General features: G+C 36.6%; 1 protein-coding gene across 2 annotated transcripts in view; it reads left to right on the forward strand.

Annotated features, from left to right (window-relative positions):
* Positions 1-26,272, forward strand: part of VMP1 (vacuole membrane protein 1) — a 101,228-nt gene that overhangs the window by 8,700 nt on the left and 66,256 nt on the right. For both annotated transcript variants that reach the window (XM_004684435.2, XM_012726654.1), the window contains exons 2-5: positions 10,535-10,636; positions 12,656-12,791; positions 14,234-14,324; positions 15,068-15,178. In XM_004684435.2, coding sequence (XP_004684492.1) covers positions 10,561-10,636; positions 12,656-12,791; positions 14,234-14,324; positions 15,068-15,178 — 414 coding nt within the window. In that variant the 5' untranslated portion in view covers positions 10,535-10,560. The remainder of the gene's footprint in view (positions 1-10,534; positions 10,637-12,655; positions 12,792-14,233; positions 14,325-15,067; positions 15,179-26,272) is intronic.

Here is a 26,272-nt window from a genome sequence, read left to right on the forward strand (position 1 = left end):
CCACTCTGTCTCTAATGAATCCTCTAACCCCCTTCCCCACATTTCTGGTTTGTACCCCAGTTCTTATATGCATAAGTAAATCTTAAAAAAAATTTTTTTTTGTTTTGTTTAGGTATTCTCATTCAAATCATGATTTTTCAGAGAACATAATCTTTTTTTTTTTAAGATTTATTTATTTATACAGAACTGGGGTACAGGCCAGAGATGCAGAGGGTGAGAGGACTCACCAGAGACAGAGCGGGGAGCAGAACAGGCAGATTGACGAAGTACACTGCTGAGGGGAGCATGGGCGGGTCAGGGGGTTTTCTGCCACGACATGTGCATCTCCTCTGGGGCAGGGGGATCGAACTCATGCATGAGGAAGTGGCTTAAGCCTCTCAGTGCAGTGCTTTAACCCGCTGCGCCACCAGGGAGGGCCCAGAGAACATATTCTTAAGGTGGCAGGAACATGACAGTTTCTGTCTCCCGCGGCGTCAGGTGCCCTGACAGTTGCTCTAATACTGGGAATTGCATTTGAATTGTCTTTGACTTTACATCCCTGCACTACTGGTAAACTTGTCAGAACTTCACTTGTGAAGGCTATATATTACTCTTAGATTATTGATTCTGTTTCCAAGAGTGAATTGCAGTTTCTCAATTTTAGCAGTTTTAGGGAAATCTACAGCTATTTTAGAGTAATCTGTGACTGAAATTAAATAATCCCATTAAGTATGAACATGTAGGGAAACAAAAAAGATTACTGAAGGTATATTTAAATTGGCTTTGGCTGTCTTTGTAGACCTTGTGTGATGCACAGTGTATTCTGTCAAGAAGGCTGGCTGAATTCACTTGAATATATGGTTCACCTTTTTGTCGAGTTTTCTTACAGCAAGTGCCCCACTTAGATGATTTTTCTTAAAAGGAATTATGTTAATTTTCTTTTAGAATTCATTGGCCAATGAAAACTAGTACCAATGGCTTCATGCTCATACTTTATTTTCCTTTTATCTGTTAAATTGTCAAGTAACTGATACTACTTGGGCACTTGCTTTTGTTTGCCATCCTTATGTATTTAAAGTCTTGGTTGGGGGGTACTCACATAATTGAGTTTTATATTGATTTCACATTACAAATGTAGCTAATGTTTAAAATGAATGGGCTATTGTAATTTTAGCACTAGATGTACAGCCTACAAAGACCTTTTGTAAACTGATTTAACAGTGTTTTCTAAGCATTTCTGCCAGGAACAAACAATTCTCCTCACCCCCCATTACCACCACCACATATTTAAATATCAACCTTTCATTTTAAATGTTTCAGCTGCATTTAAAATCTGCTGGTTTCTTATGTTTAGATATGTCTTCACAATGAAAAATATTATTTGATACTTTTCTATCCTATTTCTGTAGTCTCATTTATAACATACAGAGTTTATTTCAACAGCCTTAGTCTTAAAAATAAGACTAAAATTTATGCTGTTAAAACTGACATTACAGAGCCCTCCCTGATGGTGCAACGAGTTAGGGCGCAGCACTGCAAGCTAGCCACAGCCACTTCAGTGCCAGTTCGATCCCTGACCCTAGAGGTGATCCCATGGTGTGGCGGACCTCTCCTGTCTCGCCCACTGCTCCCCTTGGCAGTTTACTTGGTCAGCCTGCCTGTTCTGCTCCCCACTCTTGTCTCTGGTGAATCCTCTCACCATCCCTGCACCTCTGGCCTGTACCCCAGTTCTGTATGCATAAAGAAATAAGTCTTTAATAAAAAACTGACTTTAAAGAACTCACTGCAAAGGAATCTCCATTGAATTTCAAGAATATGCATTAAATCCCTATTTGAGGAGATTTCTTTCAACAACCTAGGAATATTTTGGATTTACTCCACATCCAGCAATCTGAATGACATCTTTTCATCTAAATTTCCAAATTCAGGTCCTCCCTGCTAGTGCAGGGTTTAAATCTCAGTACTGTCAAGCTGTCATCAGCCACTGCAGCATTAGTTTTAGGGAGCTGACCCACATGGCATGGCAGACCTCTCCTGACCCTCCCGCTGCACCCCTTAACAGTGCATTTCTGTAGAACTGCCTGTTCTGTTCCCTGCTGTGTTTCTGGTGAATCCTCTTACCAACCTGTATCTCCAGCCTCTACCCCAGCTCTTGTATGCATAAGTAAATAAATATCTTTTTTAAAAATTTCCAAATTCAATACTACTTTATTGAACTATGAAAAGTTCTCTCCTCAAAAATGATTAACTCACCTTGCCCTAGCTACATAGATTAGAGCCCTTTAATCATGTAATAATTTTGAACATACTATTCTTTTAGTACTTTTGAAAATGTTGAAGGTGATGAAAAATAATTCACTTTTGCTATCTAACATAACAGACTAATATTTTTCTGATTCTGTGGGTGCTTCTGTGGAAACTAGTTATGCAGACTCTTGTATAATGTAGAGTCTATAAATGAATATTCGGCTTATAGTCATAATAATTATTTTGGAAAATTTTGATGTGAAAAGGACAGGGAGAAACTAACATTAAGTGCCCAGTATGTGCCAGTCACTTTACAGGTTGATTGTGTAATTTCCCTTGAAGTAGAAAAACTGGATTACTGAGAGTCCTCCAAAGCAACACAAAAAAATCATTTAAAGGTTATAAAAATCAGTACATTTTGGCCCTCCCTGGTGGCGCAGCGGGTTAAAGCACAGCACTGAGAAGCTAAGGCCACTTCCGCATGAGTTGGATTCCCGCTTGCCACCTGCCGCGGAGGTGACCACATGGCGTGGCAGACCTCTCCTGGCCCGCCCGTTGCTCCCCTCAGCAGTGTACTTCGTAGATCTGCCTGTTCTGCTCCCAACTCTGTCTCTGGTGAAGCCTCTCGCCGCCCCTGAGCCTCTGGCCTGTACCCCAGTTCTGTATGCACAAATAAATCTTAAAAAAAAAAAAAAATCAGTACATTTTACAAATAAACTCAAAAGTAAAGGCTTAAATTACTCAAGGTCACACAAATAGTAAGTGATGGTGGTAGGATGTTTTTAGCTTTAGAGAACTAGAACTACTTCGATTGGGGTGGAGAACTGAATTAGAATAGGATGGATACATCCAGTCTTGGGGAGTAAAGTAGTGAAATGCCTAGTCCTGATGCTAATTTATCTAATAAGGTCTCAAATGATACAGGTTCTATTGACAGCAGTCTCCACATTTTCCTATAAAGTGGGTCATTTTATAATGGTGAAATGATCATGAGTAAGATTAACAGGTTTTGATGCTAGATTAAGTTGTCACTGTTGCAGTTTGAAATACAGACAAGTTCACAGGGAATTTGAATAAAGATGGAATGGCTATGCTACTAAGTCCTTGCAGGGTTTCAGAATCCTTGGTATAAATGCCACATTTCAATGTGTAGTCATTTTTTTTGTAGTTCAGAAATCTTACGTAGTAAACATACCTGAGGCGACTTCAAGGGTTAAAATTATTGTAACCAAATTCACAAACAATGACAATAAATTAACATTAGCAAGAGAAATATTACTATCTTAAAATCCAGTTCCCATTACTTATGTGCTAATCAGTATTATTTTAGTCTGCTGGGACTGCCATACCAGAATACCACAGACTGGTTGACTTGAAAAACAGTAAGCTATTTTCTCATAGCTATGGAGGCTGGAAGTCCAAAGTCAAGATGCCAGCTGGTTCCTTTTGATAAGGCTTCTCTATCCCTGACTTACAGACTTCCAGTTTTTTGCTGTGACCTCACATGACTTTTCTTCAGTGTGTAGGTAGAGAGGTGCCTGACCAGATATCAGTCCTATCAGTTTAGATCTTTGCTCTTATGACCACATAATAGTGATAGCCATGTAACAAGCCAATATCATACATAACAGTGAAAAACTAAAAGCTCTTCCCTTTAAGATTAGAAGCAAGAGGGGCCTTCCTGATGGCACAAAGGATTAAAGTGTAGCAAGTAAAAGGAATACAAGTTAGAAAAGAAGTGAAGCTATCACTATTTTCAGACAGTGTCATATTATGTATCATATCATATTTTAAAAACTTTAAAGACTTCACCAGGGAGCTATTAGAAATGATGAATGAATACAGTGAAATGGCAGATTAAATAAATCAGCATACAAAAATCTGGTGCACTTTTACATACAAGCAACAAATGAAAAGAAAAAGATATCAAGAAGGTAATTCCATTCACACTATCCCAAAGTGAATCAAATACTTCAGAATTACCCTAACCAAGTCAGTAAAGGATGGATATAATGAGAACTACAAAACTTTAAAAGTTTGATAGTGACAAAGGAGATGAAAAGACATCCAATGCAGTGACTATTCTGTATAAAGCAACATACACATTTAATATAATCCCTATTGAAACACATTATTTTTATTTTTTAAAAGATTCATCTTATTTATTTATGCATACAAAAACTGAGTTGTAGGCCACAGGTGCAGAGGATAAGAGGATTCACCAGAGACAGTGTGGGAAGCACAAGAGGTAGATCTACTAAATACACTGCTGAGGGGAGCAATGGACATGACAGGAAAGTTCTGCTATGCTATGTGGATCAGCTCCCTGACTGGGGATTGAATTCATGCTTCAGTGGCTACTGATAGCTTCATAGTGCTGAAATTTAACCTCTTGTACCATCAGGGAGGCCCCAAAATAAGGTATTAGAAGAAACTTAACAAATACTGAAATTTATATGGAACCACAAGGACCTCAAATGGCAAAAGCAATCCTGCAAAATAGGCAACAGGTATCATGTTACTGAATGTAAAACTATTAAGTAATTAAAACTATATAATATCAGTATAAAGATAGGGGTGTAGATTAATGGAGAAAATTAAAAGCCCAGACATGAATCCAGATGCATATCAGTACTTAATGGGGGCAGGGGAGTGTCTTTAACAAATAGTGCTGGGAATAGCTGGAATGCCACATGTAAAAGTATAAGGTTGGGTCATTCTCCAACTCAGTGTACAAAAATAAATCCAAATCTGTAAGACCTTTAGTGGCAAAATATACAAGGAAACTGGTAACATGATCCATGATATCAATGATGATGGTATTTTTGGAGACTTGACCCCCTATGGAAAGAGAAATTAAAAACAAAAACAATAACCGGGATTACCTCAAATTTTAAAATTTTTACAGGGTGGAATAAAATGTAAACTAAAAAGATCTTGTCTGTGTATACCTATCAGGAGATTAGATAGACATCCTACTAAATGGAGAAAATAAACACTACCCAACTTGACAAGGGATTAATATTCAAGATAAAACAACAGTTAAAAAAAAAATTCAGGCCCTCCCTTGTGGCACAGCAGGTTGAAGCACAGCACTGAGAAGCTAAAGCCACTTCTGCATGAGTTTGAGTCCCGCCTGCCCCAGAGGTGACCACATGGCGTGGCAGACCTCTCCTGACTCGCCCGCTGCTCCCCTCAACAGTGTACTTCCTCGATCTGCTTGTCCTCCCCACTCTGTCTCTGGTGAAACCTCCCGCCACCCCTGAGCCTCTGGCCTGTACCCCAGTTCTGTATGTACAAATAAATAAATCTGAAAAAAATAAAAAACTCAGAAAATTCACTAAGGAGTATATCCAAAAGGTCAGTGAATACATGGAAAAATGCTCATTATCTCTTCTAATAAGGGAGATACAGGTTAAAATTATAATGAGAGGCCCTCCCTGGTGGCGCAGCGGGTTAAAGCACTGCACTGAGAAACTGAAGCCACTTCCGCATGAGTTCAATCCCGCCTGCCCCGGAGGTGACCACATGGCGTGGCAGACCTCTCCTGGCCCGCCCGCTGCTCCCCTCAGCAGTGTACTTCATCGATCTGCTAGTTCTGCTTCCCGCTCTGTCTCTGGTGAATACTCTCACCCTCCGCATCTCTGGCCTGTACCCCAGTTCTGTATGAATAAATAAATAAATCTTTAAAAAAAAACTATAATGAAATACCATCTCACCACTTTGAGGATGGCACATATTAAAAAGACCTCCCCACATCCCAACAACAGGTGCTGGAGAGTGAAAGAACTACTGTGAGTGGGAGTGTAAACTTACAGCCATTTTGAAAGTGATCTGGATTTATCTTAAAAAACTAAAAATGGAAATGCCATATGTCCCAGATGTCCCACGCATTGGCATCTGTCCAAAGAATTTGAAAACCATTAGTTCAAAAAAAAAACTATATAATCTATAATATTGCAGCAGTATTTACAGTAGGTAACTAGCACATGGAAATAACATAAATGACCTTAGGTAGAACATTGGGTTAAGAAGATGTATATTCACACATGGAATACTGTTCAGCCATAAAGAAAGACAGAATATTGCCATTTACAACAAAGTAGAAGGATTTCAGGAGAATTATATTGTAAAGCAAGTCTGAAGGACAAAAGTAAATATGGACATCTGGTGGCCCTCCCTGCTGGCACAACAGGTTAAAGCACAGCACTAAGAAGCTAAAGCCCCTTCAGCATGAGTTTGATCCCCGCCCCGCAGGTGATCCACATGGTGTGGCAGACCTCTCCTGACCCGCCGGCTGCTCCCCTCAGCAGTGCACTTCATCATCTGGCCTTTTCTGCTCCCCACTCTGTCTCTGATAAATCTTCTCACCGCCCCTGCACCTCTGGCCTGTACCCCAGTTCTGTGAGCATACATAAATCTTTAAAAAATATATATATGTATACTTGGATAGTGGATGGCAGATTATTTAACAAAATGAAATACTTATAAAAAGTAGAAGATGGTAATAAATGAAGTTTCAAGCGTAAGAGTAAGAAAGGAGGCCCTCTCTCGTAGCACAGCAGGTTAAAGCACAGCACTGAGAAGCTAAAGCCACTTTTGCATGAGTTCGATTCTCGCCCCGGAGGTGACCCACCTGGAGCAGCAGACCTCTTCTGACCAGCCCGCTGCCCCCCTCAGCAGTGTGCTTCGTCAGTCGGCCTGTCCCACTCCCCACTCTGTCTCTGGTGAATCCTCTCATCAACCCTGCACCTCTGGCCTGTACCCCAGTTCTGTATGCACAAATAAATAAATCTTTTAAAAAAAAAAAAAGAGTAAGAATGGAGATTGAAAGGGTGAAAAGTGGATGCAGGGCTTCCCACTGTGGGGGAAAAAAAATACCTCTTAAAAGAATGAGTGAATATAAAATGGTGTGTTGTGTGGTTTTCTCTAGTGATCTTCAGCTGACCAGACAGTTTATAAGATGTAGGTTGTTCCAGAGGCCTTGAAGTTTTACAAAGTGTATATGTTACTGAGGAAGATGTAGTTAAGGGAATTAAAAATGTTTCGAAAAGAATTTTAGGGCAAGGAATAGTGTAAGATAATTCCAAGAGTGATTTAAATACAAAAATGTTTTTAACACTTTTTTAGGCTTAACTATACCACAGTGGTTCTTTACTTTGCATGTTTAACTTTATAGCATATTCTTTCTTTGGGGAATCGTGAAAGTTTTTCAAAAGCTGTTTTAAAACTGTATTTATTTTGTTAGTGAAGAAATGGATTGTTGAAAAGAAAATGGATTGATGAAAATGAAAAGTTTATTTCCTTTTTCTTTAAAATTTATTTATTTACACATAAAGGCCAGAGGTGTGGGGAGAAGTGTTTGTGAGAGAATTCACCACAGATAGAGTGGGGAGCAAAACAGGTAGATCTACTAAAATACACTGTTAAGGAGAGCAGTGGATGGGACAGGAGAGGTCTGCTGCACCATGTGGGTCAGCTCCCTGGTGGGGGATTGAGTTGTGCTGAAGCGGCTGCTGCCAGCTGGTAGTGCTGTACTTTAACCTGTTGTGCCATCAGGGAGGGACCCAGATTTCAAAGCTGAAAATACTCATTTTTTCACTACTTAATATGAACTCCTGGTTTTTGATATATGGCCTTTATTATATTGAGATAGTTTCCTGACACAAGCTATGCAATCTTTATCGACTGACATATTCTGGATAGAGACAGAAGTGCTCTGAAAAATCAGAATTTCCACGCTAACTTATGTTATGACCTCCCTTTTTTGTAATATCAAAATATTCTAAGCAACCATCAGCTTACAGCCAGATTGCCTTAGCCTCATAAGGCGCTGCCTGGCTCAGGTGCACAAGCACTGCTCAAGACAGGAAATTCCTCTAGAAAGCAAAAAATAATATTACAGCTGGCTGATTAATAAAAACAATTATAACACAATCAATATTGTAAGACAAGGAATACTAGAACATGATAAAAAATAATTAAAGTTCTTCTACTGCCCAGACCAGAACCCAAATCTTACACTCTACTTTCTTATTTAAGCTTTTATTGCTCAGTCTTTAAATGAGGAATCTTACTATCTCCCTTAGTGATTTATCTACCAGAAACTCCTCCAGCCTAATCTTCAACCTTACTTTACCCTCTTTCACAACTTCTCCTTGGCCCGCAAGACCTCACCTTAGCCCCCTTCACATCTCCAGCCCAGCCTCCACCCTAGTCCTGGACTTTACCCTCTAAGATGTCTCAATGAGAATGAAGATCATTAAGTAGCATTTAAGGTTTAAAGGGACTTCATTTTAGCCAGTCGACACTGTCGTAAATATAACAATGTTAGCCTTAAATTTTATGAATTTATGTACCTATCTTAACTCTAATAGATTGATTTTAAGAATAATGAATGTTATATCTCAGCTAAAGGGCAGTTCGACCCTAAATTGTTCTTAGAAAAAAAAAGATGATTGTAATCTCAGCGCAGTTCATGTGCTGATGTCATCCCACTGCTTGCTCCTAATGTATAAAATAAACTTCTGCTAAAGGCAGAACAGGAAGACTTGCACCCAACTCCGATTCCCGTGTCTTCCTTGCTCCCCTTTCCCTTTTTCTCCTTTTCCCCCTTTTTTAGGAATCTCAGCTCACTGAAGCTGCTCCTACCTTGAGACCCTGCCTGTTCTGCACCCCCCCATAATACGTGATGGGGAACAAAGGGTCTCTGACAGTTTCCTTCTATTACCATCTTGTTCACAGTTTTTATCATAATGGGTGTTGAATCTTAGCAAATGCTTTCTCTGCATTTATTGATATCATGATTTTTATCTTTTGTTGTTGTCATGGTATAGTATGTTACATTAATTGATTTATGTCAATCACATAAATGATGTCAATCACACTTGATCATGGTATATAATGCTTATGATACATTGTTGAATTCTGTTAGCTGGTATTTGAAATTTTTTGCATCACTGTTATCTGGGATATTGATCTATAATTTTCTTGTGCTGTCTTTGTCTAGTTTCAGCATTACTGTAATGTTGATACAAAATATGTATTTTTAAAGATAATTTTACAAGATGGGTATTAATTATTTCAAATTTGATAAAATTTGTTTGTAAAGTCATCTGGTTCTGGGGCTTCTGTTCCTCAGAAGACATTTTTTACTTTTTCAATTTCTGTGTTTGTGATTGGTTTGTTCAGTTCATCTGTACCTTCTTGGGTCAGTCTTGGTAGATTATGTTGCTCTAGAAATTGATCAGTTTCTTTAGAATATCAAATGTTCAGCATATAGTTGATCATAGTTCATAGTAATATAGTTGATCTGTGATATCTGTAGTATTTCTCCTCTTTCATTTGTGATTCTATTTACTAATTTTTTTTGTCTTTGTTTGCCTAACTAGAGGTTTATTTCTCAAAAAATAAGCTCTTGGTCTCATTGATTTTTTTTTTTCTTTTTGGTATAGTTTCATTTTTCTCTTTCACTTATTCCATTTATTTACTTCAGGCCTTATTTGTTCCTCACTTTCAATTTGCTTTTGATATGTTCTTGGTAGTCTTTTTGGAATTCTTTTTCTTTTTTAATATGGACCTTTTTCAGTAGGGAGATTTGTTTTAGTAACAGTAAAAGAATGATGCAAATTTGTATTTTTATAGTAACTAAATCAGCAGAGTTTATATGTTATAATACATAGATTTAAGGTGAAAAGGGTTTTCTGTACCTATAATATGAAGCATGATAGAAATAGTATATTTAATATAACTAAAACATTTAGAAATGTTTATCTTGTATGTGTTTCAGTAAAATTGTTTTCCTACATAAAATTGATCCAAGTTCTGTGTGTCAGCATTTTTGATGTGTTTCATAATATAATCCATAATATAATCTATTTTCTTCTGATGCTTAAAAGAGCTGTGAAAGATTGTTAAAATTAGAGCAGAAGTGTATATATAAAGCTGTGCACTGGGCTTTGCAAATAACACCCCAACATGGTAATACTACGTTAATACTACGTCACAGAAATTCCCTTCTAGTGGAAGTGCAAGCTATCTTACATTTTGTAGCTTATTAATATTTGATGGTACTACTATATTATTTAATATCCAGCATTAATGGACAAATTGCCTCCATATTTTTATCTGGAAAAGTCACTGAAATAACTGAGAGAGGATTGTATGTTTTTACTACTTCTGTTAGGATTTCTAAACATTATTCTAATAGCATATGGGGTGTCACTACCGTGTTATTTTTGTATTATATTTTGTCATGGCTGCAAAGAAGTATATAACATATCACTGGATTTTATTTTGCTTGTATTAGCTCCTCAAGAGTTGTTGATCTATGAAATGGCAGAGAATGGAAAAAATTGTGACCAGAGACGTGTAGCAATGAATAAGAAACAATATAATGGAAGCTTCACAGGTAAAGTATAATAGTTTGGAGGGAGAAAATGTACAGATTTAAATTTTCATGAAATAAATGGAAATACATACAATATTACAATCTTTTGTTAATAAAATAATCTTATAATTAAGTTTTGTAAATATTACCTATAATGATCTTTTGTTTACTTTTCACAGTAAATTAAATTGTGGGTCAAGTGCTATAGGGTAATTTATCACGGTGAAGCAACCTTACCACAGGCACGTCACAGTAGTGTTTCAGGTGCATAATTATCATTTGCTAATATTACAATTTGTTAAGTATTAATTTGGTTTTGTTTGATGCTCAGATTTATCATACTATTCTATACCGTTCAAATAATTACAAATTTACTTAGTACACTAAGTCCACAGTTATCCAAAAGGTCAGAATGTGATTGTTGTGGATTTGGTTTGATTTGGGTAAATTGTATTTTAACCAAAATTGTAAATTTCAGTATATTTTATACATACATAAATTACACATGCATTTGCCCTAAAAATTACTGCTTTAGTTAATAGAGTTGCTATAAGGAGGAACTTTTCTTTGTGTTTAAAGGAAAGTGAAACATTTTTTCTTTTGTTAATTATAACAGTCTTCTTTAACTTTTAAATTACTTGGCATCTCAAATGCATTGCAAATACTCCCAGCATGGTAACTTTATGTCATAGAAATTCCCTATTAGAGGTGTAAGCTGTCTTAAAAGGAAATAGTAATTTCCTTTCATTTTGGTTACTACAGTGCCTTGTATAAAACATTTTGTAGCATTTGATCTAACTTGGGTTACTTTGATTTTATATGATTGCATTGAGATTCAGGATTCAGAGCTTGGCATTGTATGTATCTGATCTTCCCACTAATAACAGCTTTAGCATGTTATTTTTCTTTCCCCACTGACCACCCCCTTGCAATTTAAAAATCAATGCTAGTATAACATGTTTTTTACCATGGTTTTTTGGTGGTGGTCTGTATTTTTAGAGATTGTACTATAACTATAGAAAGGATTTCTGTGTTGTGGTTATTAGTCACTGTATGAGTGCATCATATTTTAATCACTTCTAGTCTCCTATTGGTTCTTTATAAGCTTTGCTAGAAAATGTTATGCTGTACTGAATGAACTTTTACAGAAGTCATTTCTTTACATATAATTATTCTTAGAAATGAAATTATTGGGTATTACTGGGTACGTATGCATATATAATTTCAGTAGATGATGACGGCAAAAGCTAAACTTAATTGCACAGTGTCAAACTCTCTTGAGAACTTTACCTTTATTAACTCATTTAATCTTTACAATAATTCTGAAAAGTAATACTATTTTTATCTTCATTTTAGAGAAACCTACTCCACAGAAAGGTATATAACTTGCCTGAGGTCACATGACTAGTAGGTGTCAGAGATAGGATCTAGTACCAAGTAGCCTTTTTTTTTTTTTTAAAAGGGATTTATTTTACTTTTGCATACAAGAGGTAGGGGTTAGGCCAGAGGTATGGGAATGAAAGGATTCACCAGAGACAGAGAGGAGAGCAGAACAGTTGGATTGACTGAAATACACTGCTGAGGGTAGCAGCACGTGCGACAGGAGAGGTCTATTGCACCATGTGGGTCACCTCCCTGGCTGGGGATTGAACTTGTGCTGCAGTGGCTGCTGATAGCTTCATAGTGCTCAGACTCCTAGGCCACCAGAGAGCCCTTGAACTAAGTAGTTTGCCTTCTTGTTTTAAGCTTTAAACCACTTTATGATATGATGCAAAAAATTACATTTTAGATAAGGTGCGCTGATTTAGCATTCCAGTGGTGTACAAGAATAGAAACTTATATCCTAATAATAAAATACTTGGAAAAGTGGAGTGAAAGCACCTAGGCCACACCTGTCATGTGAGCCACATTTTTACTTCGAGGTAAATGTATAGATTTTCAAAATGTAGAACTGGAAAGGAGTTGAATTTTGAAAGTGATTGGAAAGAGTGAGCATATATGTTAGAAAATTTTGTTTTACTTCTTTCTAATGTTTTTCAGACTCTTCCTCAATGAATGAAAAGAAGAGGAGGGATCGAGAAGAAAGGCAAAATATTGTCTTGTGGAGACAGCCACTCATTACCTTGCAGTATTTTTCTCTGGAAATCCTAGTAATCTTGAAGGAGTGGACCTCAAAGTAAAGAGTCTTCCATAATCTTTTTTGTTTTTTTTTTTTAAAGATTTTATTTATTTATTTATGTGTAGAACTGGGGGTACAGAGCTGGGGGTACAGAGAGCATTCACCAGAGATAGTGGGAGCAAAACAGGCTGATCTGCCGAAATATACTGCTGAGGGGAGTAGTGGCCAGACAGGAGAGGTCTGCTGTGCCATGTAGGTCAGCTCCCTAATCAGAGATGCAACTCCGGCCTTCTTGGTAGAAGCGCTGAAACTTAACTAGAGGCCATCGGGGTGGCCCATTCCATATAATCTTTTATAGAAACTTTATTTGCTAATTTTAGAAATTTCAAAAACTAATTTTAGCCATCTGCTCTGTCAAAATGGTTCTAGTAATTTTAGGGTATTATAGGAACATATTGCTGTTTGCTTTTTGGGTTATGAACAATAACTAAAAGTGATTTTGTTTTTTCTTCTGGCTTTACCTTCAGGAGAAATCAGACCAGTGCACATTAAATACACTGATTCTTTAGTAGGACAAGGTTCAGGATACGTGGCACCTTTACTGATAGCTTGAGCCAATGAAAAAGGACTTTGCCGAGGAAATGTGTTGTCCTTATAAACTCTGTTTCAAATATCATAAAGAGCAAGTTGAACTTTTGTATGCCTTATCATCTTCTGTATTGCCTTTCCAAGTTATTATCTATAATAGTAGCATATATTCATACTGTACTTATAGTTTATATGGTATTTTGTAGCATCTTTTCAGCTCCTTTGATTCTTACAGTAACTTCACAAAGACTGTTAAGGAAGTATTTATTTCATTATATGATTTTTTTTTTTTAAAGATTCATTTATTCATACAGAACTGGGGTACAGGCCAGAGATGCGGAGGGTGAGAGGATTCACCAGAGACAGAGTGGGGAGCAGAACAGGCAGATTAATGAAGTACACTGCTGAGGGGAGCAGCGGCGGGTCAGCAGAGGTCTGCTGTGCCATGTGGGCGAATCGAACTCATGCGGAAGTGGCTTAAGCTTCTTAGTGCTGTGCTTTAGCCCTCTGCGCCACCAGGGAGGGCCCTCATTATATGATTTTTAAGACAAAAAAAGCAGAATTAGGTTGGTTATGAGTGTTGCTAAGATTTAGTACTTAATGAACGCTAATCCAGATACTTTGACTTCAAGGTTCTTTCCATTATAAGCTTCTCCCAATTAGAAGTTGGCATGTGAGAAAGATAGTCTTTGGTTAAGAAAAAGGCAACAATGTATTTATGATAAAAAATTGAGTTTTCTACCCATTTATCTCTCTTCTGTACTTCACGAGACAATAATGTTTAAGAACAGAAGATCTGAACCCAAAAAGAACTTATTCTAAACTGAACTAAATAACTACTTGAGCAAGAAATTGCTTTGCAAGTGATGAATCATAAAAATGAGACTAATATTTCGATTTTTTTTTTTAAGATTATGGCATCGTCAAAGCATTGTGTTGTCATTTTTACTGCTGCTTGCTGTACTTATAGCTACGTATTATGTTGAAGGAGCTCATCAACAGGTAAGAGGTTTCTATTCTTGTGCCTTCCCTAATCTCAGTTTGATAATAGGACTATTTTAGGGTTTCAAGAATTTCTGTCTTCACCATTTTTAAGCTTTATTTTGTTTATTTTTTAAGTTTGTTTCATGGCTGGTATCTTTTATGCCTTTCTTTTAAGACCAAATAATAAAAATATTCTTTTGTAGTTCTTGGCTGCTCAACATTTATTTTGGTCTGTAGCACTAGTTTTTACCTTTAAGGATTTAAATGTAACTTTCCTGATGGTATTTAATCAAAATAGCTTCCTTTAATCACTACAAAAATCTTAGGTTCTACAGTGCTCTGCTGTGATCCAGCCAAATAGATGTACTCGTCTTACATTGAAGGTTAGCTTTTTATGTATAAAAAGAGAACTTCATTTCTTATAGTCTTTTAAATACATTACTAAAGGAAAATTAAGACATTTTGTTCATAAATTTTAAATGTTAAAATAGCAAAGCTTTAAAAAAAAGCAAAACATTAATGTCCATTAAGAATGTTATTTTACAGTGTAAATTTTGGAATTAAAGAATTTTATTCCACCAATTAGACTTTTTTCCATCTTTGCTACATATTAGAGAAATTATGCCTCCTTAAAGAGTTTTGACTTAATAGTTACTTCCTATTGAAACTTACTTTGATTTGTTTTGATTCCAGTTTAAAATGCCACTTTTCTGTTAAAGAATTCTGGTCTTGTTATTTCACCTGAATTCTTTTGTTTTCAGTATGTGCGATGTATAGAAAAGCGGTTCCTTTTGTATGCCTACTGGATAGGCTTAGGAATTTTGTCTTCTGTTGGACTTGGAACAGGACTGCATACCTTTCTGCTTTATCTGGTAAGAATAAATTTATTTTAGTAGGCAGCATTAAGAGATTGTTGTACCTTCAGAAATTAAATTTTGATATTTTTATTTATCCTTTGTATTTTTATAAGCATGCTAACCCTTTCAGTGCTTTGATTTTAAATTCTGGGTCTTTTTCCCTTTTGGATTGAAGATTTAAAAAAAGAAGGGTAGGGCCCTCCCTGGTGGCGCAGCGGGTTAAAGCACAGCACTAAGAAGCTAAAGCCACTTCAGCATGAGTTCAATCCCTGCCCAAAGGTAACCCCCCATGGTGCAGCAGATCTCTCCTGACCCGTCCGCTGCTCTCCTCAGCAGTATACTTCGTAGATCTGCCCAGTCTGCTCCCAGCTCTGTCTCTGGTGAATCCTGTCACCAACCCTGCACCTTTGGCCTGTACCCCAGTTCTGTATGAATAAATAAATATTTTTTAAGAATGGGGCAGGGCATGTTTATTACTGCTTTATTTACAATTGGAAAAACATGGAAGCAGCCCAAATGCCCAAAAGTAGATGACTGGATTAAAAAGATATGGTACATATATACAATGGAATATTACTCAGCAACCAAAAAAGAGAAACACATGTCTCTTGGATGGAGCTGGAAAAGATCAGCAGCAACTTGGATGGAGCTGGAAAAGATCATGCTTAGTGAGATAAGCCACAAAGAGAAAGAAAAGTACCGGATGGTTTCACTCATAGCAGGAGTATAATGGACCAGGCGAGAAAATAACAAAAATAATGAACAACTAGATACCAGAGACATTTTGTGGGGGTGGAGTGGGGATGGGATCAAAAACGGGGAGTTGGGGAGAGAAGTGCACGGGATTATGGTGATGGCACACAGGTGACATGGTGATGGGAAACCCACGGGGATTACAATTGAGATGGAAAAAAAAAATTACAAAATGATGTAAAAATAAACTGTTACAAAATTTTTTTAAAATACTTAAAAAAAAATGGGGGGAGGAGTAATAACCCATAGGCAACTATGAGATTGTTAAAGTAATTCAGCCTGGAATTTTTTTCTTTTCATATTTTTGAATAGAACTTCTTTTGCTTGTACAGTTGTCATTTTAATAATTGAAATTATGTAATTGTACAAAATTCCAGCTGCTTAGAATGATAGTTTGCTTTTTCTATTAATGAACAAATGAGAAATGCTTCCCTTATCCCCTCAAACACTGTGTAAACACATAGTTGTTCTTGGTATTCTTGTTGAATATACCTTAGATCCATAGAACTAAACCCTTTCTTAAACCAAAGTGTTAGGGTTCAGATGATGGAATTAGATTCATAGGGTTTTTGGATTCATCAAAGAGTCCAGATGTTCCCATTCATCAGCACAGGGTAAGTTTATTGAGGAAAGGAAAAAAGAAGAGAAATACCTGCACAGACACAGGTAGGCAGTATTAAAAAACAAGAACTGCATTTTGCAAAAGCAAGAGGTATTCTTTTATACTGTTTTTATAGTGTGTTTTTTTTTTTAAATAGTTCTGTTATGGAATTATTGTGGAAATTATCATTGCCTTGATACAGGCTGGGTTGTTCTAAGATTAACAATCCCCTCTGTCCTCTCTGGCTGATAGTCTTTTCTGACCCACCTAAGTTTGCTGGAAACTTCCATAGCCAATTTAGTTTAAGATTAATTAATCATCTGTCCTCCCACCTCTGGTATTTGTCCTTGTGAGACCTTCCATCCTAAGTTTTTCTAGTCTCTGCTCCCATAAAAGTATAAAATGTGCATATCCTAAAAAATATTTATGCCTATATGTTTTACCTATCTTTACTTATAAAAGATAGGTATTCCTTGAACAATGCAACCTACTGAAATAAGATCAGCAGAAGGTCTAGGTTGTGTAAGTACAGAATGTGCATGACTGCTTCATTAAGTGTTGTGCCTCTGTTTCACTCTGAACCTGTCCCTGACTAGTATTTTGAAATAATTCCATAATTTAAAAACTGATCTGCTCTGGTAAACCATTGAAAAGGTATCATTGCAGTATTGATTCCTAAATAAAGTTCAGTCCTGCACTTTCAATCTCTATTCTCCACTGAAATCATTCTGAAGCAGATAATGTCTGGGAGGAAAAGAGCAAAATCAAAATCAATATAAACACTGCCATAGTCAACCTCCCTATGGATACCTCACCCACATCACTTTCAACCAGTCCAGAGCCAAGAAATAAGTACTTTCTTCACATGCTCCCTGCTCCATGTGGCTTCCTCAGGTCTCCTTCTGGCTCTCCATCCTGCTTCCTTCCTCCTCGGATTCCTCTCTTCTCAGCTCCACCCTACTTCTGGGTAGGGCAGGAGTCTGGAACTTCCTCTTTTCCTAGAGACCACCCTGTTACAGAAGTAGAAAACTACCCTAGTGATTGAGGTAGAGGGTAAAAGAAAGAAAAGAATTGCATGTCTTCTGAAATTCCTGAGGAAAATCAAATTAAAGAAATCATTTGTAGCACATGATAAACTGTGAGGTATCTCAAAGCAATTTAGGTAGCTTTAACGGGATGCTAATGAACCTTATAAATTGGACAATAAATTTGGAGTTCAGAAATTTGAAACCTGGAAGTTTCCTGTTTCTTTACTTCTGAACTATGGAACTGCCTGATTAATTCCAAAGACAGGATAATAGGGGTGCAAAAATCTGCCACCTTAAAGTATGTCTTTATGACAAGAGGTTTATTTCATGGGAGAAGCGCTGAAGGCTGGGTGGAAAGTTGTTTTTTATTTTCATGTTAGCTTCTCTCTGAGAAAGATGTAATCTTATCTCTCTTCTTTGCAGAAGGAAGAGCTTAAATCTGCTTTACAAAGTTTCCCCATAAACTCCCCAGCTGTACTTCCCCTTTCTTCCACCACACCCAAGTCCTTCTGGTTTAGCCAAACTATTTAAGACAGCCTCTGAAACTGGGCTTCTGAGGAAGTTAATTAGTAATGTTGGGTCTTTCCTGTCTATGTGGGAGTTGTATTTAATTTATTATTTTTTTGCTTTATCAGTCAAGCAATCAAAACGTTGATTCAAATATTTTAAAATATTTGAAAATGTATAAGAGCATTACTTTAGTTCCATTAGTCCAGGTAGACTTAAATTTAGACTTAATGGACTTAGAAACAAGCATCACAAAATGTTTTAGTGAAAAAATCAAGTTTTTGATTCCATAAATTAAGTAGTTATTATTTCTGCCACTAGTTTATTTCTTCAGGTTTAATGAAATGTTAGAATCTTTTACAAGTTTAGAAGTAATTGAGGATTTAAAAGAAGGTGTCATTCTATCATTATACTAAGTACTGTACAAATCAGCAAATATGAAAATATAATCAAGAACATCAGAGACTGTTGCACTTACAGTTTCTCTTTGTCTTTTCATGCCTTATACCTCACTTCACTTTATCTCTGAATAATATTCCATTGTCTGGAATACTGTCACACTGTTACAGGGCTCCAAATCTGTCATAGGGCAGGCGGAGAGGGGCACTCCTAAAGCCCCAAACCTGCCTGCTCCAAGTGGGTTGTGCCATCCGCCACAACAAGACAAAACATATAAAACTTTAATGAAAAGGGACTTTAATACAGTGAATATACAATACAGAACACAAAGGATATAACTTCTAAATCAAACACCTGAAGTTACCCATCCCCTCGTGGGCAAAAGTCAACCCAGAAGGGGTTGGCCCAGAGCGAGGCCTGAAAGCTGCCACTAGACTAAAGCACCTTCTGGCCGGGACCCATGGAAAAGGGTCAGAAATGGCCAGACAAGTCTGGGAGGAAAAGAGCAAAATCAAAATCAATATAAACACTGCCATAGTCACCTCCCTACAGGTATCTCACCCACATCTGCCTTAACCAGTCCAGGGTCAGGAAACAAGCACGGTTTCTTCATCACAAGCTTGCTGCTCCATGTGGCTTCCTCAGGTTTCCGTCTTGTTCTTCTCCATCCAGCTTCCTTCCTTTCTTCTCTCTTGATTCCTTCTCTTCTCTCCTTTTTCTCTGCTCAGCTCCACCTCCTGGGTGGGGCAGGGAACCTGGAACTTCCCCTTTTCCTAGGGACCACCCTATTACAACACCACAATTTTTTTTTCCACCACAATTTGTTTATTTATTCACTTATTTGAAGCACATAATGGTTGTCTTCAAATTATGGTAGTTATAAGTAAAGCTGTTTTAAACATTCCTATGCATGTATTTTTCATGGATATAAGTTTTTGATACATTTAGATAAATATAGGGGGTGATTCAGAGATTTTTTTTTTTAAAGATTTATTTATTTGTGCATATAGAACTGGGGTATAGGCCAGAGGTGCAGGATCTGTGAGAGGATTCACCAGAGACAGAGTGGGGAGCAGAACAGGCAGATTGTTGAAGTACACTCCTGAGGGGAGCAGTGGGCACGCCAGGAGAGATCTGCTGCGCACCATGTGGATCACCTCTGGGGCAGAAGAGGATCAAACTCATGCAGAAGTAGCTTCAACTTCTTAGTGCTGTGCTTTAACCCACTGTGCCACCAAGGAGGACCCAGTTCAGAGATCTTTTATATTAATTGCTATATGTAGGAAAGCAGTTACCATTGTATATTAGCATTGTGTCCTATAATCTTGTAACAAGTTCAGAATTTTTTTGTTGTTTTTGGTTCTTTAGGAATTTCTACATAGATGATAATCTATTCTATCAATAAAGACTGTTTTGTTTTTTCCTTCTCTATTTACCCTTTAATTGTGCTTGTCTTGTCTTATCACTTTAGATAGGTCTTCTAGTATATTGAGTAGGGATGGTGAGAGACATTCTGCCTTGTTTCAGAAGTTAGAATACCTCTAGTGTCTCGCCATTAATCTTTATTAAGCTGATGTAGCTCACCTCTTTCCCAAATTTTCAGTGTGTAAATGAATATTCTAAATGAATAAATATTGACTTTGTCCAAAGAATTATTTTTTAAACAATAAGATCAGAAATGTATTAAGAGGTCAATATAGCAAACAAAGTCAATATTTTAAAAATTGAGGAGCAACACGTTCAAGTTCACAGAAATTTAGAGACCTTAACATATGCCATTACTGTTTTGACCAGATTATCTTTAGTTGTTAGATCTGTTACTTTAGATATAGTCTTTACTTCTACAACTCCCTGGATATAGTGGAGATTTTTAAAAAAAACAAAACCTGGCCATTTAACAAAATATGATTCTCAGAGAAGAAAAGTTTTTATCTTTCAGTTTACAAGGTTGGAATGGAAGTTAGATAGCAAGAATTTAAATACTACTGTCACTAGTAGTCACAACAATTATTGATCATTGCTATTGTTAGCAGAGTATTATGTGGCTGATAGTTAAGTCTTTACCCACATTTGGTGTTTAGTTTTGTGGTATTTATAACTGGGGAGATTTTGCTTTTCCAATCTATTGAACGCCAGCCATATGCCTTTCTTTAGCCAGTGAAATGTGATAGGTATTCTTCCTGACAGAAATTTCAAGATTTGTTATTCTCTTTTTACCTACTTTTATTGTTGTCAAGATGGAGCCAGAGTCTCAAACTATGATCAGCAGATTCCTTTTGCCAGACTGTGATAGATATGTAAAGGAAGGGAGAAATAAGTGTTTTTAAGCTACTGAGATTTTTAGTTGTTATATCCTAGCCTAACGGATAGACGGATAGACTAGCTAACATTCGTGGAATGTTTATTATATGTTAATCCCAGTACTTTACCTGAAATATCTCTAGTCCTCCTAGGACCAAGGTAGTCAGTAAACAATAGTGTAACAACTATATAGTTAAAAATTTCATCTATAAGCTGATTGTGAATTCCAGCAATTATAAAATAGAGGAAAATAACCAAGAAACCAGAATCATATACAAATTTAAGATTTTGGTGTTTTTTTTTTAAAGATTGACTTATTTATGCATACAAGATGTGGGGTATAGGCCAGAAATGTTGGGGAAAGTTGGAGGACTCACCAAAGAGAGTGGAGAGGACAGTCATTTCTACTGAAATACACTGCTGAGGGGAACAGCAGGCATGACAGGAGAGGTTAGCTGCACTGTGTGGTTCAGCTGGGGACCTGGATTGCCACCTGATAACAGGGTAGCACTGAGACTTTAATCCCTATACTTTTTTTTTTTTAAGATTTATTTTTATTTATACATATAGAACTGGGGTACAGGCCAGAGGTGCAGGGGCAGTGAGAGGCTTCACCAGAGACAGAGTGGGGAGCAGAACAGGCCAACTGATGAAGTACACTGCTGAGGGGAGCAGCAGGCAGGTCAGGAGAGGTCTGCCACGCCATGTGGTCACCTCCGGGGCTGGGGATCGATTTCATGCTGAAGTAGCTTTAGCTTCTCATTGCTGTGCTTTAACCCACCTCACGAGGGAGGACCCCACCCTGTGCTTTTTTAAGCATTGGAAGAGTAGTTGTTTAGGACCATAACTGGTAGCACAAGGGTTTAAAGTGCAGCACTATAAAGCTATCTCCAGCCACTGCAGCACAAAATTTGATCCCTGGCCATGAAGGTGATCCATGTGGTGCTACAGACCTCCTGTCCCACCCACTGTTCCGCTTAGCAGTTTATTTCAATCCGCTTGTGCTGCTCCCCACTGTTTCTCTGTAGAGTTTCCTAACCCACCCCCTTCACCCTCCGCACCCCTGACTTGAACCCACCCCAGTTCTTGTATGCATAACTAAATAAACCTTTAAGGAAAAAAAATAGTTTTTTTTAATATGCATCAGTTTAATTAAAAATCAATAGGGAAAATGATATAATAGCTAGTCACAAATGAAAAGCTAAATACGGTTTATTCAGGAATAAAGGTTGCTAGCCAAGGCAGAAGAGATGAAGGGAAATTTGAGGTTCCCACTGATGACCTAGGAATTTTGTCTCAGCGGCTATCATTGCTTGGCCTGAGGTCTACCCCTGGCCAGAGAGCAAACCCACATATGGCACAGCAGACCTATCCTGCCCGCTACAGGGTTGAGAGGATTCACCAGAGACAGATTGGGGAGCAGAACAAGCAATTTGACTAAACTACATCGCTGAGGGAAGCAGTGGATGGGAGAGAGGTCTGAAGTGCCACGTGGGTCACCTCCCTAGTCATTCCAGTTCTATGCAAAAATAAATAATAATAATAAAAAGAAGGGGAAAAGTAAAGGGATTCCTTTAAAGATTTGAGATGAGTTAGTTGGTTTGTTATTTTATTAATTGTAATGGTCAACAGATACTGCTTCCATGAGGTCTCGTAATCCTCTGAAATGCTCACGTTATTATGTATCTTTGTAAATATGCATTTTTCTCAGAAATACTGCTAAGTGTTCATCAGATTCTTCAAAACCTCTGACTCATTAAAAGGCTAATACCCACTCTTAGACCTTTTTTGTTTTTAGACCTATTTTTTAAAGAGTTTATCTATACTTGGCTGCCACTAGGTGGCATTGCTAAAACAACCAATATGATGTATTATATCTGGATGGCTTTGAAATTCACAAAACAGTTCTACTTAGATTAGAGGGATATCCTATTATCTATATTCATGCCTGATTGACCTCTTTATCTATATTCACCTGATGCATGTGAATGAAAATAAGTTTTCTTAATAGTGTCTCACACTCGTTAACTAAGTTAACAGTTATCTGTGACCCTTTCTCTCCATTGTGATATGACATATTCCCATTTCATGCCTCATTTCAAAAATATTTCCATAATTCTGTTTTTTTCTGTAATATTCAAAAACACACAGTTATTGAAAATGTGGACCTAAAATCTTTCATTTCTATGGTGGGTGGTTATAAGATATATTCAGACTTAAACAGCTGGGTTTAACTATACAGTATTTGCCAAGTTTCTTAACTTAAACCTCAGTTTATTCAGCTATAAGTGAAGATGATATTATTCTACCTCTCTCAAGGCAGTTTTGAGGATTAAGTAAAATAATATCTACACAATTTTCAGTTCAGTGGCTAGTGCATTATTAGGTGCTCAGTAAATGGTAGCTGCTATCATCATTATCATAATTTTTAAATGATTTATTTATTTATGCATACAAAAACTGGGCTACAGGCCAGAGGTACAGGGGTGAAAGGATCACCAGAAACAGAGTGGAGGACAGAACAGGCACATTTACTGAAATATACTGCTGAGGTGAGCAGCAGATGAGACAGGAGAGGTCTGCTATACCATGTAGGTCATTTCTCTGGCCAGGGATTGAACTTGTGCTGAAGTGGCTGTGGATTGCTTCATAGTACTGCACTTTATTTAACCCCTTGTATCGCCCGGGACGGGGGTTGGGGGGGCATTATCATAATTTTTAGTCTAATTTTTTTAAAGCAGCCATTTTCAATTTAAATGCTTTAACTATTATCTTTTTTTCTTTTGTTTGTACTGATTTTATACTGAATTTATTACCAGGCCTTAAATTTTGTTTATTTTCTTCTGTGCGCCCTCTTCTTCTGGTTTAGGAATAGTCTGCTCTTTTTCAGTAGAGATCACCTCAGTGTGGCCAAGGCTTATGTGAGTGTTAATTCATTCATGAGTTCTCTAAGTTCTACAAAACATCTTGGTGGCTTTGTTTATCTGGATGTGCTCAATAAGAAATTGTCCATCTAAACATTATACTTAGGAAATTAAAAGCAGTATCCCCCACAATTCAGTTTAATGTGGAATTATGTCATAATATATGGTAAGCACTGCAATACTATATAACTATTAAGCTAATAGGGGAAGGTAAAAGTTTAGGAAACTTTTAAAAGTCAAGCCAAAAAAGCATAATAAGTAAGGAGACAAACGGAACACTGAAGAGGCTGGATAACTAGTAAGCCTAAAATGGTTAGATTTAAATTCAAATATCTTCACAATTATGTAAATATTTTCTTTTTTTAAGATTTATTTATTTATGCATACAGAACTCGGGTACAGGCCAGAGGTGCAGGGGCAGTGAGAAGGTTCACTTTCAACTATTTTCTCTGTTTAAGATAGCTATCTAGAATATGACTATATAGAAATACTAAGAATAAAAGTATGAAGAAAAATAAACCAGTGCAACTAAGAGAAAGTTTATGCAACTGTATTGAAATAAAAGGTAGAGTATGAGGAGGCAAGAAGTTTTAATAGCTAGAATACCTTTCTTAATAAAAAATTAAGTTAACTAGGAAGATACAATAATTCTAAATTTCTGTTTATCTAATAACATACTTAACATAAAAAAACAAAACTTGACAGAAGTACAGAGAGAAGTGTGGAAAATTTTCACAAACCTGAAGAATAGGAGCATACAGCAATTTCTGGATACAGGATCAACATAAACATAACATCTGTACTTTCCTACACTACAATAAACATTTAGAAGACGAATGTTTTAAGAAGGAATTTATAATAGCACTTTTAAAGCAAATTGTAGGAATAAATCTAATAAAATATGCTTAATTGACTTCTATTTAAAATATTGTTGGGAGGGAAAAGATCTTGTCATATCTGTGGTGTAGAAGAAAGATGTTCTCTATTGATTCTTCCCAGTTTTATTTACAAAATCAGTGCAAAATTACTTAAAGTTCCTGTCACTGTTTTTATGGAAATTGACAAACTCATTTAAAAAAAATTTGATCCACCAACTGTGTAATGAGTAACATTTATTGACAACCAAATAGACTATATCCCTCTATTATGTATTTCTGTTGCTCTAGAAAGAAAATACATACCAATAATTCATCCAGCTGTATTATTATTTGCTTTTCAGTATGTCCTGAAAACAAATACCTTATTTTAGTACATAGCTCTCTTTTATTTTAGAATTATATAGACATTTTTGCCTAAGTATATCTGGGTAATATCTGTTGCCAGTTTAAATTGCCATCTATTTCCTAAAATCAAAAAGGTTTCTTTCTTTTCAGAAACTCTTTCAAACTAGCACCAAGAACAAATGGGTTGTCAAAAATTTGAGTTTAAAAAAAAAATCATCAATGTTTTAATTTCAGCTTATTGCATAAAGTTGAATTCTGCAGAACATTAACATACCATAAGAAATATGAAAGTTATTTGGCATATAAAATTGCAGGTATTTGTCATTCTGTAGTTTATATATATTATCTATATATATTTGGACAGTGTGATAAGCTCTATCTTGTGATATTACACAAACTGTTCTTGCATCTCTGAAATAGGGAGGAATAAATAGGAAAAGTTTATGAAGATGGTTTTGTTGGGAGGAAGACAGTTGTACAGTGTTACAAGAGTAAAGATATGTTGGAAATGGAAAGAAAACCCACTTAAGGAAATAGGTTGGTGTCAAATCATGGAAAGCTTTGAAAGTCGGACTAGGGAGTTTTATTTTATATGTTGCAGTTATTCAGACAAGCACTAGCATGTTTTTTTCTGAACATTACTCTTGTAGCATTGTGAAGTACAGGTTTGGTGGGAAGAATCTATGAGTCCAGTAAGAAGATAGTACTGAAGGTTAGAGGTGATAATTGGCTGACAAAAACAGAGAAAGTAAGAAAGAGTCTCAAATCTGGGGATTTGGCTAATGTGTGGGAGTAAGCTAAAGTTATAAAACCTGTACTAAGGTGAGAAAATAATGATAATGATGAACAGCTATATACCAGAGACATTTATTTTATGGAGATAGACTGGGGAATGGGATCAAAAACAGTGGGGGGAAGGGAAATGCACTGAACTATGGTGATGGCACATGGGTGATTTGGTGATGGGAAGCCCAAGGGGATTACAACTGAGATGGAAAAAGGCACAAAATGATGTAAAAATAAACTATTATATAAACATAAAAAAAAAAACCCTGTACTAAAATATGAATCTCACTTCTGAAATACAAGCTTTTGGGAACAGGGATGTCTTCTCCTTTGCTTTCTGTGATATTCCAAGTCTCTAGAACAGTATTTAGCACACACTGACTGCTCAATATATAGATGTTGACTAAATTTAAGTATTATAAAATATTTGAGAAATCCTATTGGGGGGCAAGGAGATTAGGCAGAATAAGTAAATTTCCTTTATTAGAAAAAGCCTAACATTTGAGTATTATTTGTGATGGTGATGAAAAATGATCTAGTTATATATATTTTTATTTTGCATAATGGTTTTATATTGGACACTGGTG

Source organism: Condylura cristata, unplaced genomic scaffold (assembly GCF_000260355.1).
Source record: "Condylura cristata isolate star-nosed mole 26May11 unplaced genomic scaffold, ConCri1.0 scaffold00017, whole genome shotgun sequence".
NCBI classification, from domain to species: domain Eukaryota; kingdom Metazoa; phylum Chordata; class Mammalia; order Eulipotyphla; family Talpidae; genus Condylura; species Condylura cristata.